Source organism: Scomber scombrus, chromosome 5 (genome assembly GCF_963691925.1).
Source record: "Scomber scombrus chromosome 5, fScoSco1.1, whole genome shotgun sequence".
Lineage (NCBI taxonomy): Eukaryota > Metazoa > Chordata > Actinopteri > Scombriformes > Scombridae > Scomber > Scomber scombrus.
In genome coordinates this window covers 18,713,685-18,729,444 of record NC_084974.1, presented here as the reverse complement: position 1 = coordinate 18,729,444, position 15,760 = coordinate 18,713,685, and the positions used below count along the sequence as shown (strand labels likewise).

Genomic DNA, 15,760 nt, shown 5'->3' with positions numbered 1-15,760 from the left:
TGCTCTCACTGACTGTCAATGAAGTGCCTTTTAGCTTGAGTTGTTCTCAGTAAGGGTCAGTGTTAGTAACACCGCTCAAAGTGATTTAAAAATGGCTCATTGTCCTTGTCGGGATGCTTGTAAACACTGTTTCTCTGCAGTCTCCTTGTATCCTGAGTGAATTCAATAATAACAAAAGTTTTCTGTTGTCTTCTTGCAGTGAGGGTGTCTTCAAGTGTCCAGAGGACCAGCTGCCATTGGACTATGCCAAGGTATGACTGACACTGTGACACTGGATGCTGTCATTCACTCAATTCAGAATATAATAAACGCCATACAATTTACTTACAAAGCACCTTTCTTACAACATGTTTCATAATCATCATATTCTTGCAGTTATTTTAAGCAACAGTGTCAAATATTTCCTGCTTCCAGCTTCCCAAATCCAAAGTTATGGTTTTATATATGATTATATGAAGAAGAAGTAAAGATGGGTATGGAGAAGTGATTTAAAAGCTGTTACAGATTAGGCAGAAATGACAAATATAGTACACACAGGTGATGTAAAAAAAGTAAATAACCGGTCCAACCAGGAAAAAATGCAAATCAGAAAGGAGACTGGCAGCTCAGATAGTGACATTAGATCTAAATATAGTTGAGATGGGAGATGCAAATTGCCAGACTTCAAAAAGAAAAACAATTTCAGGATGGTGACTGTTACAACAAAGAAAACTGAACATTTAAATCTCTGGGAAACAATAATCCTTGTCTTAACCAAAAGTTAGAGGTTGCGTTGTGGGAAAGCAGATGGTTTCAGTGGATCAGATATGCACGGGATAATTTATTATTGCCACAGAGTTTTTCCCCCTAAATCTCTCTCAGCCCACAAAAAGAAAACTGTATCCAAATTTCAACTGAACAGTTTTTTTTCCTCCTTGTGTTTTTTAGAGGCTGTTGAAGCTATAGTGCAAAACCTTTACATATAAATGAATGTCGGTTACATTTAAGCCCTTGCCAAATGAGTTCACACATGATGATTAAGCTTATCACCACCAGATAAATCTCTCTATATACCAGAGTTTTTAATCTGGTGTCGGGTTTGACATTCCCGTGTTGAATGAATGAATGCATACTGCGCATGCTTTACGGGCAGAGAATGCGCAGTAGAGACTATAGCTGCCTGAGCCAGCTAACTTCCAGTAAGCTCTCTGTTAACTTAAAGAAATTAACTAAAGGATTTAATCGTGGGGCTCTTTTAGGCTTACCAAATGTTATTGGACTGCATGGATCAAATTCAAAAATAGGGAAATGAGTCTTTTCACAGGGATTAAGGGACACTCAATTTATCCACTGTTTTACAGCGCAAGAGTAGTGACAGAGTAGGTGTCAGCAGTGTTTTTGTAATGTCTCTGCCTGCCAAAAGGCGGAGAAACAAGTCCCACACTCCAGCTTTAATCAGATTGTGCATGAGGGCAAAAAAGATAGTGACTACTGTATTCAGATTCAGAGGATGTCTCTCTCACACGTGATATCTTCATTGTAAAGTGAGGGAGTGCAACACAAGGATAAAGGCTTAATTCTGAACCATCCATGAGAGACTTTTAAAGGACCAGTGGACAAACTATCATCCTGTCTCTCAGGAGTTTTTGGCATCAACTGATTAGAGGCCACTGTGTAATTCTCCCATTCACTTAGTTTTAGCCTGAATTAGCCATAGAGCCATTAACCCAGAGCTGCAGCAAGACCAGCGGGGCAGCAGTGCCGGTCTGTTTTCTGTGCTGAGAGTGATGAAGGCGCCTGTAATGGCAGGGAGTCCCCATGGGAAGGATGTGCTTATGGCACACCTGCCAGACATTGTTATTTAGCAAGGCCCTCGCAGGCTCCCAGTCGCCTGCAAATTACCCCATGCTGGTGGTCTACTGTCAGGTTATTGTAATGCTCACCGCACACTGTCCAAAAAATGCGCACAAACACAAGCCCACTCTGACAGAACAACCAGAGTGTTTCAGTCATTAAAGGATTGTTACTCCTGCTGCTGCTGCTGTAGTAGTAGTAGTGTGGGATTGTGACCAACAATGGCTAAAGCAGACAGAATAAACCCCAAAGTTGGAGCTCCAAAGAGCTTAACCCCCCCGATCTGCCTCGGACTAAGTTATTAAAAGGTCGTTATTGCCATCCCCCTGCAGATACCCAGACTGGAACAATGAGAGAGTGTTTCAGTTTGATTTGGAGGATTTTTGCCTCTTTGCCTATCCTCAAAGAATGTGATTATGGCGGCGAAATAACTTGTGCTGTATTTGTGGAGTACACTAAGGCAAGCTTCTGTTTTAATGGTAGATACAACTGTGCTTTACAAGCATGTTTAAAATATTCATCTAAACAGATTAAGATTACACTTTAATACACATATGTGTTCAGGCAGAGCAGAGGCATCTGTCATTCATAACACAGCAGCTATAAACAGATAAGTGGAAGTGTTTTATTGTCAATGATTTTTCAAATTAACTTTTAATTTGACAGTGATGGCTCCCATGTTTCGGCACAGAGGCACGTGAACGTAGTTGAGCTGTTACTGAGCTGTTATTTGTTTAGAGGGCTGTTGTGACATTTTGAGGAAGTGGCTTTTTTATTGTTTGACCAGTGTTCTGCTCTTGTGACAGCATGGGGGATGGAGATGCAAGCAGAGCTGTAAATCCTCAGGACAGCGAACTGTAGGGGAGGATTTGGGGTGTTTGGGCAGAAAACTGACTCATCCCCATCGCTCAGTGACTGGGGAAAAATAAATCTTTTCCTATGCTCTCTCTTCCTATCTCTGTCTGTGTCTCTCTCAAAGGTCCCATGGACCCATAAACTAACTCATTCTCACTGCAGTGGCCAGCTCCACTGTCTGTGCTGCAATTTTCTGATACTATCTCAACAATTCCCAGTATGTGGCTGAAGGAAATAAAATCCTCATTTTTTCCCATGAAGCAAAAATATTTAAACATTTCCAAAAAACACGGCTGACCGAGAGAAACGGTGACAACATGGGCTTATGGCGGGCAAGTTTATGAATGAAAACATGCAGAGAAAACTTTAAAGATGAGGCTAGAGTTATTCTATATTTTTGTTATAGTGAACAAATCCCAGAAAAGGACCAAAAACAATTTTCTTTCCTTCCTTATTGTCTACGGCTCTCAGCTCCAAGACCATCAGTTCCAACTCAATCTACTAGTACATTTTTAGCGCTCAAATATAGGATTTTTTTTTAGGCTTAGAAATTTCCTAAAAAAGCTGGGCACTGTAGTTTTTAGCAAATGTCACTCAAACATCAGTAAATACTGAATGTGTTGGGAACTATTTTCAGCAGCGGATTAATACATATTTGGTGCTCTACTGAGTATTTACTGCAGCAGGATGATGTATGTGGGATTGAGTCAAAATAAACTACATACCCATATTTATAGTGATGAAGGAACATGTCAACCAGTGCTACAGTGTGGCTTATTGATTCGTTTTTAATAGTTGTTTGACAACTATTAAGCTCTACGGCACAGAATAACATATATCAGGCTTTGGATACACAGACAATACATGGTAGTCAGATCAATTTATTGTTGGCTTTGACCTTCTCATAGGAATTGTCACCAATCAGAAAAAATGCTATTTTTGGCAACTTTATCCTTTAATCTTCACTTTATTTAAAGTTAATGTATTTGAGAAGCTATGTCTATAGTTTTATGGGTTAATGGTGAATTTGCCGTGAATGCTGACAACCAGAGATAAACCAGTGACACATACACATTCAGTAGACTCATCATGACACACCGCTATATGAAATGCAGATGTACTTGGATCAGCTGCAGTACTGACCTCATCCTGCTTTTCTTCTTCAGATCTACCCGGACCCAGAGCTGGAGCAGCAGATCTTGGCGCTTCCCATCCGTTGCATCCACAGTGAGGAGGGCTGCCGCTGGACCGGCCAGATGAAGCAGCTGCAGGTGAGCATATTTATACCCTCTCACTTTCCCATCATCTATTTCCCCTCCTGCCATTCCCTTTATTTTATCTCTATTGCCTCATCAAACACTTTGACTTGTGTATCTCTTTCTGATACCTGATGCCTCCCCTCCTCATCTCTTGTTGTTTTCTGGCCTGGCCAAACGCCAAAACTGTGTGTGTGAGTGCTTCTGATGACACATGCCCTCTCTGTCGTTGTGTCTCCCTCAGGGCCACTTCTCCACCTGCGCCTTCAATGTGATACCCTGCCCCAATCGCTGCTCCGTCAAGCTGACGCGCCGCGACTTGCCCGACCACCTGCAGCACGATTGCCCCAAGCGCAAGGTCAAGTGCGAGTTTTGTGGCAGCGAGTTCACCGGTGAAGCCTACGAGGTAAACAACATAGACCAAACCTGTTTTTATTTATGTACAACTCAGCAAGACGTAAGCAACTCGAGTGACTCCACATCATTTCCATGCCTGTATGAAAGATGTCTTTGTGAAAAGCAGCAGGAAAGACTAATGCACGTGTCTCACTGCCTCCAGAGAGTGTTGGCCTGTTTTGAAATAACACGTGTGTTGGCAGAAGGAAAGAAACTTTGACTGGGTCTTTCATACTGAATGTGTTTTCCTCAGTGAGGAGGCTAAAGTGCCTCAGAGTCTCCTCACGAACAACTCTGTCATTTCTACCAGGCTGCCTCTCCCATGTTTACTCTGGCCCACATGGTCACCCCTGTGCACACAGCGACAGGGGCATTAATCCACCTTTTGGCTTTCACATTGGAATTATTGGCATTCAGGGCAGTGTATATTTCAAAATGTTTAAATAGCAGTCCCCAGCTGATACTAGAGTTTCAGAATGTCAGTACTAATAACACCGCAATACTTTTCGTAAACATATTTTCCACAAAATCTTTTCCCTAAGACAAACTTCTCAAGTTGTTATTCCTACAAAGCATACAGTACAGCAGAGTAGGGCTGAGTGACATGACTAGAAAACAAGCTATAACATATTAAATCATCACATTTATCATTTGTTGTGCTGTGCTGTCTTTATATGTCATCTGAATTGACCAGTTAAAGATTTCGAGGTTTGTCCAACTATGAAACATTTCCTGGTATTTCTGTCTAATACAGGCATAGTATTGCTTTGTTGAACACCTGGTTAAAAGTAATTAAGTGTTGCAGACATTCTCACTTCAATTATAAGGGTTTCAATCAATTTATCCTTTAGAATAAATAAATGTATTTGTTAATTGAAGTCAATTTATGTCAATAAAACTACCAATAAGACTACCAATAAGAGACCAGGCAGCATAAAATACATATTAATCATATTTCATCATAGATGAGTCAAAACTCAACGTACAGCCTCATTGCTTTCCAGGAAAAAACAACGTGTTAATTAAAATGCAATTTTTGAGTTAAGAAAGCTGCAACATACTGTTCATACTGTGTTTTGGTACACCACAACACTTACAGTATTTCTATTGTGGCTTGCCTGTGTGATTTGAATCTAAATTGTAATCATGTGTGTCGTTTCTATCACAGAACCACCAGGGTGTGTGTCCTCAGGAGAGTGTTTACTGTGAGAACAAGTGCGGGGCGAGGATGATGCGTCGTCTGCTGTCCCAACACAGCATGGCGGAGTGTCCCAAACGGACACAGCCCTGCAAGTACTGCGGAAAAGAGTTTGTCTTTGACACCATCCAGGTCAGTTTAACACTGCGTTTAGAGTCTTAATTTCTATTTTTTTTAACCAAAATGACTACTCAGATTCTCTCTTATTAGTCTTTTTTTTGGCATGATTGAGCCAGTTTAGTGCCAAGTAATATTCTCTCTCAAAAAGTGAGTCTCCTGCCAGCGTTTTGTACCTATCATCCATCTTTTATGTGACTTGTAGAGGGTTTCCATGTTCAGTAGAGCAGGATGGCACAGAGCCTATGGTAGCTGTAGGATGCTGCCATTCATGGTGTCGCTGTCCTGTGGCAGCTGCTTGTTAATGTGAGCTGCTGTTTTGTTGTCTGGATCTTTATTTGAAAACACCTGCCTCTACACACATCTGGCCTGAGGCTGAGCAGTCAGTGTCACTTTCCCCTCCTCAAAAATGTAATATATCAGTCCTAGGCACAATGTTTTATGATATGTTGATCATCTTGTGCTTCCCAGACGTTGAAGTGCTTCAACAATTTTATTGTCACACTCAGGAGTTGGAGAGTTACATCATCATATTAAGAGGCATTTTGCTCTGGTATGATTTTGCTCTGTGTCCTCAAGCTGCATGATCAATTGTTGTCTGTGTATTCTAGTCTATCCCCCCCCCCCCCGCCTTCATTTTTAATACTATATGTATTTTTTGAAACTTTCAAGGACTTTTGCTCCCCCTAGGCAACCATTAAGTTGTGACCGTACATGTTCCCATCATTCATGGTGTCAGACTGCACTGCACATAGTAATGTTGTCCCTGACCCCTCAACAGAACCACCAGTACCACTGCCCTCGCTTTCCTGTCCAGTGCCCAAATCAGTGCGGCACACCCAACATTGCCCGCGAAGATCTGGCTAACCATGTGAAGGACAACTGCGGCAGCGCGCTCGTTCTCTGCCCTTTCAAAGACGCTGGCTGCAAACACAGGGTAAGACTGACCCACATCACTTAACCTGAAAAGATTATTTCTGCCTTTGGAGGATTTTTCTTGTTAGTCCCATTGTTGATATACTAATAAAGCTTCAGGCCTGTTTGACTGTGTTGTTAACATGTGATTCTTTCTTTATATTCCTTCATATCGATGTTCACCCAGTCCAAAGCAATGATTTCTTTCCCTTTTCAAACATACAGCACTGTGCCTGTAGGCTCTATTTTAATGAGAGCAACACTTCTATATTCTGACAGCACATTTCGGTCTATTTTTGAACCTGACGTCAATTTGAGAAAATATGGACATGCTTGGGGAAGAGCGTCAGATGAGCATCATACTCGCTCTGCACTATGTTAGAAATGACAAGACATCTGGAAAGCTTGATGTGGAATATTTACAGATGGCCTGACAGAAAGAAAAAAATGGAATGACCATTAAATATAATAATCCAAGTGCCCATCTTCATCCTCTTCAGTGTATGGCAGGATTATAAATAGAAGTTGATCTACAGATGCAGTATTCAGCTGTGTGTGTGTGGAATCTGTATGTATTACACATCTCCTCGCTGTGCAGCAATTTCTGCATAATTAATCTCTGTGTTGTCTCTCTGGCAGTGCCCCAAACTGGCTATCGGTCGTCACCTGGAAGACACCACAAAGTCTCACCTAACTATGATGTGTAATCTGGTGGGCCGTCAGCGGCAGGAGATCCTGGAGCTGCGGAGGGAGATGGAAGAGCTGTCCGTCAGCCACGACGGCGTTCTCATCTGGAAACTCAACGACTACTCCCGCAAACTCCAGGAGGCCAAACTCCGAAGCAACCACGAGTTCTTCAGTCCGCCCTTCTACACTCACCGCTACGGTTACAAGCTTCAAGTCTCAGCTTTCCTGAACGGGAACGGCAGCGGCGAGGGCTCTCACCTCTCTGTATATATCCGCGTGCTGCCCGGAGAATACGACAACCTGCTGGAGTGGCCCTTCTCCTACAAGGTGACTTTCTCCATCATGGACCAGAGCGACCCTTCGCTTTCCAAACCCCAGCACATCACTGAGACCTTCAACCCCGATCCCAACTGGAAGAACTTCCAGAAGCCCAGCAGCAGCCGCAACTCGCTGGACGAGAGCACCCTGGGCTTCGGCTACCCCAAGTTCATCTCGCATGAAGAGATCAAGAAGAGGAACTACATCCGAGACAACTGCATCTTTGTCAAGGCTTCTATAGAGATTCCCCAGAAGATAATGGCTTAAGATCCAATCTTCATCTTTTTATGAAGGAGAAAGATGGGTTAAAAAACTGGAACTGACACTTAACCTTGAAAACTTCTACATACTTACCCTTTAGATACTTTCTGCCCTTACAGCCTCTCCACCACAGAGCTTGAAGTGAGTCTGTTTGGCTGTGTGAGCTGACTCGGAGGACCTTGATATATCACAGAGGAGAAAGTGTTTGGTCTGCAGAACCATCACTCTCTGGTGTTTTTTTTTTAATTTTTAATTTTTTATCTGTTTGCTGATCTTTATCACAGTCTACAACAAAAAGCCTTGGAAATCAAACAGTGCCTAGAGAGTTTATCTTAAGTTATATTTTTGTTGTTATTTCCGCAGTACAGATGTAAAAGATTATGGAAATGATATAAAATAGGGGTGAAGGGCTTCACTAAGCCTCTGCACTTAGAATAGAACGAAAGTTAGAAGCTGGTTAAAGACGTCCCGTTTTATCTGGGGTGATCTTAAGAAGAAGGAGCTCAGCAGACTCAAGCTCAAGCCCAACTGCCTTTTGTTTACACGCTCGTACAGTATACTCCCACGGATCCCTTAACAAACACAGAGCCCTTGCTAAGAGACTACTTGTGAGGTTTGTGTACACACGAACAAATGCATCCATGTTTTCAGGTGAGAAACTTGCAGCTTCAACCTTGGTGATTTTCATGTTTTACATTTAAAAAAAAGAAACTTCTGGACTTTGGCATCTACAACTCATCAAAGAAAGAAATGAAATGCAACTGTCAAGCTGTTTTTTTGGGGTTTTTTTTAAAGTTGACAAGATTTTCACCCGACAACAGCGAAGTCACAGCTCCATTTCTTCTAGTTGAACTGCGCTCATCACAGGAACTGTCTGTGATTTGTGTTTGTAGGTAGTTCGTCCCGGTCATAAATAGCTTCAAGAGCGCGCAGTTGTACCAAACACACACTTCATAGTGACCCTATGAGGCTTTGTGTCTATTGTGGAGTCCATCAATAAGGAGGAAGAGAAAAAGCACCTTTCATCGGTCTTCAGATGAGCAGAACAGACAAAGAGGCCAGTCAGACTTGTCGGAGAACATGTGCATTTAATAGTGAAGGAAAAGCCATGTGGCCTTTTTATACAGTATGTCTTCGCATGAGGGTTTTGGGGGTTTGGGGGGGGGGGCAGGTAAACATTAACACATGCATGCTTCATGTGCTACCACCTGGACCATATTTTTGTACTGTAACCTGTTTTCTTGAAATCCTCTCCCATTGATGGCTATTTTGTCTCTTTCTTTGGACAGTTTAGAGTTGGCAAATTGTCAAAAAGAATTGTTTTGTTTTTAGTTTTTAGTTTTATTTTATACAGAAAATGTGAACACCGTTGGTAATCTAACCTATAAAGACAATGTTATGAATCATCAGAACACTTGGCTGTGAATTGTATTGTTTTATATAGCCTGGGCATGGATGGTGCACGGAGAGTGTTTGAAAAAGACGGTTAATGAAATGGTCTCTGCAAATATGTTGGTGTCTCGACGAGGAGCGGGTGAAGGAAATTAGCCTAGTGCGACATACCTGTGTCCATGACGGCACCATCTGAGGGTTGGAGAACTTTGATTCTACAGTACACTAATGATGTATGTGAATACTAATGTAAAAATGCAGAAGCACATTCTGTCTTTTTATTATTATACATGGAAAAATTCCTGATTTCTTGTCATAATACCAGCTGATATTTTACAGTGATTTAAAGAAGTGAGAAGATTTTTTGTAAGATTCTGTATTTTTAAAAATGCTTAGCTGTTTTATACAAACACTTTTCGTTGGAGAGTCTGGGTTGACTTTGGGAATTTTCAGACCCTTTCGTCTCTTGGACATTTGGATAATTTGTTTGTCCGTGTGGTTTGAGCCTCACATATTCTGTCTGTGTTATTTCCTCTTAAAAGTATTTATTTTAAGGAGCTGTCATGTGAGTTTGCACAGATGGCACAAATGTTTTAATATGTTGATTGATGAGTGCTTGTCAATTTCTTAATTGAAAATAAAATACCATATATTATAAGTGTTTCTCATTTGCAGTTTATTAAAAAGAATCACTTTAAGATTTCAGTTACTATGAGACACTAAAGTTTCCCTTTAGTGAAGGAAATTTGCTGTTACAGAAATAGTTGTTGATTATATTAATCAACTGAACATAAATGGTTTTCTGAATGGATGTGGGTTGCAAGTTTCTATGTTTTTCCTCAACAAATCTCATGTGCCGAGCCAAACCAACAATTAGTTCATCCGATTTACGAGTATTATGTGTGATATATCTTATTCCTCTGTGTCCCGTAGACCTCTGTTGTTGTCCAAACACTATTGAAATTACATCAGTGAATCACACCTGCTCACTGGGTCCCCAAAGAAAGCCGTTATCGTAGCTTGCAGTTAGAAACAGCTCCAAAGAGTAAAAGCAGCGATACGATCAGCCTGGTATCACCAAATTGTGAATAACACGCCAATTTATTTCATTTTGAATGTTATGACTACACATTTTTTGCTTTTCGTGTGTCATTTCACACCATTTAGGCCATTAATTCAGTTCATAGTTCATAGTTACATTCGAGTGACAGGGGAAGTGATGCATTTCAGATGACTTCAATAAAATGTGACGTTTCGTTTAAAAGGTGATTTTTGGCTTATCAGGAGGAGGCAGGTTGGCGGCATCACTATAGTTGGCAAAAAGTTGCAAAAGCAGCAAGAAAGCACTGTTTGAGACCACTACCCAGACTTTTTACTGTCATATTGGGAAATTTTAAGTTGACATTTTATTGATCATTTTAACCCAAACCATGATTTTTCCCTTACCTTGACCAATGGTTTTTTTGTGACTAAACCTAACCAGTGTTAAATTACAAATGTATAAACTTGACATGAAATGTCCTTTAAAGTGGCATGTCATTTATACACCATCCCATGAGATCACGTTGATAAGGTAGTAACTCTCAGGAGAGAAGTTCCTAATGCAGCAGATGCCAGTGCACGTGCATGGGAACACTGTCTTGTTTACATATTACAACATTTACAATGTAGTATTAAGTCTGTATATGGAACTCTGTAAATCTCTCCAGATATTGAAAACCTGATCACTGCAATTTAGTCTTTGGACTGGTTTCTACACAAACTAATGTGACCCTACTACAAAGCAATGGATCACATCACTCAGTGCAGTGGTGTGGCTCACTGATGTGTTTTTAATAGACAACAATGGCGGTCTATTACACAGAGAAATAAGATCTAGCTTTGAATGCATACACAGTACTTGTAAATAGGATGAATTCATTCTTGGGTTGGCTCTGAGATTTGCTGGCAAAGAAAAATCACCAACCTTACTGAAGAAAATTTTCACTGAGAAGACATTGCATGCATTTCATACAAAAACATGTACTGTACTTTAACATTTAAAATAAACTATTCAAGCTCAACTCAACATTCACCATCTGCTCAATGATGCAGAATATTATAATAAAATATAATATATTTAATATTATGATATAATATATTAAAAAGTTGCATGTATATTATTTTGTTTATTGCCGTTTAATGTTACACAATCCACCTCAGTAACATCACCTCTCCTGTCAGATGTGTTATTGTTTTAGAATTATAAGCCAGTAACTTTTAGCAGCGCAAACCATGACCAAAGTCCAGACCAGAAGCAGTACAGCTCAAGAGAAGTTCAAGGCACCCAGTATATCTGATGAAATAGAGTATTTGTTTTATTCCCATGTCATCACCTACTGAATGTTTGAGGTTAGATGTGAGTGTAGTTTTCCTGCCTTTTGTCGTCTCCACTGCTTCTCCGCTCAAGATGGGGAGAAGCGAAGCAGCAGAGGAAAGGGGGCAGAGGAAGTGAGGCAGACACCAGTCCTGCTTTGAAGTGAAGCCAGGAGTTTGCATTAGCTTGCAGTTTGGATGATATTCAGTTCAGCAGGGTATGAAAGGAAAGTAAAATGAGCTTTTAACGTCAAAGTCACTGAGGGGTCCCTCAGGAAGACAGTCCTGCTTTCCACTTAATGTACAATAGCTGGCTAAAGTCTTCCTAAAACGTATAATCTCAACTCTCTCTGCCCACTTTTCTCTCTCTAAAAATGAGAACAACATCTGTTTTAGGAACATGGTATGACTTTTCTCCACTTCTGTTTAATATCTCCCTTCAAAATTGAGGAAAAGGATCTTGGGTAATCTTATTTTTCATTCAGAATAGTTGTTTACTCTGCAAAAATGTAAGTTTCCCCACTGTGGGAAGGCTCATTCATTTCAGGGAGGAGTCCTCTGGTCAGGACAGCCCCTCTGTCTCCCTTCAAGTGAATACACAAAGTTAATAGCTTAAGTTGAAAAGTCAGATTCAAAAGCCATACTGACAGCCTCAAACTTTCCTGGCACAGGGTGTACAACACACAGCCCTGTGCTGCTTCAGGGCGATGCAGAATGAAAATAGTAACAGTTAATTACATGTTCGCAACCTCCATGTTTCCCATGCAGAGCAGAGCGGAGTCACGTGTTGCTCGGTGTACAGTGCTGCCCTTTGGCTTTGCTCTACTTCAAATGACCCTCTGCTCGCTTGGTAAATGATTAGCAGGTACAGTCACGTTCTCATACACACTGTGCACACATCAGTGTCGTTCCAGCTTGGTGAGCTCACCCAACTTTTGGTCAACGTATGCTGAAAGTCAGATGCCAGCTGGGTTAAAGGAGGAGAAGGAGGAGAAGGAGGTGAAGGCAGAGAAGGGCCTAACCCATGCGGCTTTCCTCTGCAATAATAAAACAACACATCAAAGAGGAGCTGTGGTTTATGAAGGGGTGCCATGCTGTCGTCCCTCATGCGGAAGTTAAACAATTCTGCCTCAGTGCAGGAACTGAACCAGGGTGGTATGTGTGTGAGCTGGTGAACCGGTGTCCTACAGCAGTGAAAAAGCAGGGTAAACATCTGAGCCACACAGCGGGAGTATCCTCATGGACACATCATCTGACAAAAAGCTCACTGGTTGAGTTTTGGGACAACTGGGACAAAAGTAACACTTTTCAGATAAACCTTATTTTAAAAGATAACGTAACAGACAGGAACACGTTTTCATTGTCATCAGCAACTCACATGTGTTATTTTGTACAAATGTGTAATGACTTAGGTATGATCTGACTTTGACACATTCTTACTTTTGACCAGTGTTGCCATACCAGAGACTTAAAATTATCATATTTTGATTTTTTAAAGATCATACACAAATCATAACCAAGAGAAAAAATAGGCATAAAAGTGTAATTTCAGAAAACATATTTATCAAGAGGAACAACTTTTTGACACTACCTGCAAATGTAGCCACACTGTTTAAAAAAAATAAAAAAGCTGACGTAGCATGGAAGGATGTAATCTTTCAGGACACTAAAAATGTCCCAAACAAAAACATAGCTGTTCAATAAACTAGGGAACATTCATGTATGTTTGTTGGTGATGCTTACTCACTCTACCCTGTCCTCAATGTTCTGTGGACGGATGCAGTCTCTTGTGCAAACTTTCACATGAGAACTACAGCTGTGCTTGTGAGTCATGTTCATCATCACAACAAGCACGATCGACTGGAAACACATTACGTGAGAAGAGAAGAAGAGATGCATAAAAACAGATGCAGCATCCATATTTTACTATTGGGAAATTAATTAAAATGACATAGCCTCGACTGATTTTAACTACTAATGTCACAAAACTATCAAATTATCATACATTATGGGAGTTTTGGCATTATTGATTGTGCATCGTACAGAGGGTGAAATTATTGTACAATACAATAATTATCGTACTAGCAATGCTGCTATCGACCACTTCAGTTAGCACAAAAGTAACACATCGGTTGGTCAAATTAGTGCAATGGTATGATTTTGAATTGTTTATATAATTTAAGTTTTTATTAAAAATGTCTGACAGTGGCCTGGTTTATATTTAGCTGCAAAAACATTATGTTCTTTATCTTAATAAAGAATATTATACAATTTCATTATTTTTGTTTGGACTTTTATAGAATAGAATAGAATAGAATAGACTTTATTGTCATTGTACAGGTTACAACGAAATTATGGGTGCTCAGCCCACACAGTGCAAAAGAAGACAATAAAAACATACATAACATAAAACCCCTCCTGATATAAAGAACACAAACAAATAAATAAAACAGACACAATTGTGCAATTTAGCAATAAATATAAGTGCATGACTTTGTTTGGTCTTCTCCCTATATTTAGAAGTTATGCCAATTCATCCTGTGAACATAAAGGTGTGTTCCACATTTCATGGCAATGAGATAGTTCCGTCTGGATCAAAGTCACCGCTGGCATGGCACATAAAAACATAGACACATTTTAAAGCTAATGTTTCATTCTCCAGCAACAATAATGTACACCATTTTAATAGCATTAAGCACTTTGTATTCATCGCACCTCTGTGGCTTGCTTTGTTACTTCCCTTCAAGGCAACCGATGGAATAGGTCATCAGCCCGTATGTCCCCTCAAGCCTGCTCTGGTCAGAAAATGAACATATGGTATATATAATATTATTACTCCCTGGTACAAAACCACTATCCAGACTCTTCTCATTTGTGGTTCTATGATGGAGGAATGAGTTACCTAGCTCCGTATGGTCTGTTGGTGCATTCAAGAAATGCCTGATAACTATTCCATGAACACCTCAACACTTGAGTCCCTTTGACCTTTGACACTTTGTTGATTGTTGCACTTATTTCTTGTTGTTTATGGTATTTCTTATGCGCTTGTCTAGACAATAATTTTGTCTTGACAAAATGTATATAAATATGCAAAGCCATTCCTAATTTCATTGCAATATCAGCACTATTACCACATTTAACATATTTTTCTTGTCTTACTTTGTATCAAGTACAATGTTCAAGTATCCTGTAATTAGTATAAAGTGGTAATTAAAAACAGATACAAACAAATTTGTTTCCCCCTTATTCCTCAACTTTCCTTGGACTTAAATCCTGTATGTACCCTGTAAGTATGATACCTCAATATGTACTAAAGTGTAAACAAATTCTCACAATGACTGTGTGCTTACCTGAAAAGAATCAAATCACCTTATCAAGTAATTGGACCATCTTGCACATTCGGTCTTGGTTTAGCCTAAATCGAATCTGTTATTACTCATCCACCCTGCCCATCCCAGCCTAAACAAAAGACATGTGAGTCATTGTGCTTATCTGCATCAAAGCCATGGTGTAAGTTACTGTACATTATTTGTGGATATTGTGAAATATGCGTGCACTAACATGTATCTCATACTAGCCTTTTTAAAACTGAAACACTCAATTGAGACTTTAACCACATACGAGTCATCTGAGTCCAGCTTGATATTCTCACTATAGTGTGTAAGGCCTGTTAAGATTGAGTTAATAGCTTAAAAGGCGACAAATATATTAAGATGATGAAGGCTTGATCTGTCTTATTTCTCAAAAAACTCCCATCAAAGTTTTCCCAGGCACCTCACTCTTTGATCATACACTACATGTGCAGAGTTATAGACCACAAATACTATGATGAAGTTATCTGACCATGCTGCCCTCACTGATGCCGACCAGGATCATGTTGGCTTCTCTGATGCAACTGAGAGTCCTAAGAACGACCAAAATACGCCTTTTTTTTCTCACTTAGAGAAAAACCAGACAGTGTCTGCTGTGTATTGATTTATGCATTCCCTCTGATGTACGTCCATCAGTGAGTGATTCAGTGAGTGACTGATAGTTTTCATCTCTTTTCAAAGCCAGTGGAGTAAGACCAGAAGCAGTGACCCGGGGTCAAAGGTCAGTCAGACCCAGAGTGGCTACCTGCCAGGATGATGCTGCCAGGCCTGGATCAATATCTGCTCTGGATTACTGGAATAATACT

At 40.3% G+C, this 15,760-nt stretch overlaps 1 protein-coding gene across 1 annotated transcript in view; it reads left to right on the top strand.

Moving 5' to 3' along the window:
- traf4a (tnf receptor-associated factor 4a) overlaps positions 1 to 9,880 on the top strand; it is a 34,290-nt gene extending 24,410 nt beyond the window's left edge. The window contains exons 2-7 of the mRNA XM_062419099.1: positions 200 to 251; positions 3,855 to 3,959; positions 4,189 to 4,350; positions 5,509 to 5,670; positions 6,437 to 6,592; positions 7,210 to 9,880. Of these exons, the coding sequence (XP_062275083.1) occupies positions 200 to 251; positions 3,855 to 3,959; positions 4,189 to 4,350; positions 5,509 to 5,670; positions 6,437 to 6,592; positions 7,210 to 7,842 (1,270 nt within the window). The 3' untranslated portion in view covers positions 7,843 to 9,880. The remainder of the gene's footprint in view (positions 1 to 199; positions 252 to 3,854; positions 3,960 to 4,188; positions 4,351 to 5,508; positions 5,671 to 6,436; positions 6,593 to 7,209) is intronic.
- Positions 9,881 to 15,760: the final 5,880 nt, after the last annotated feature.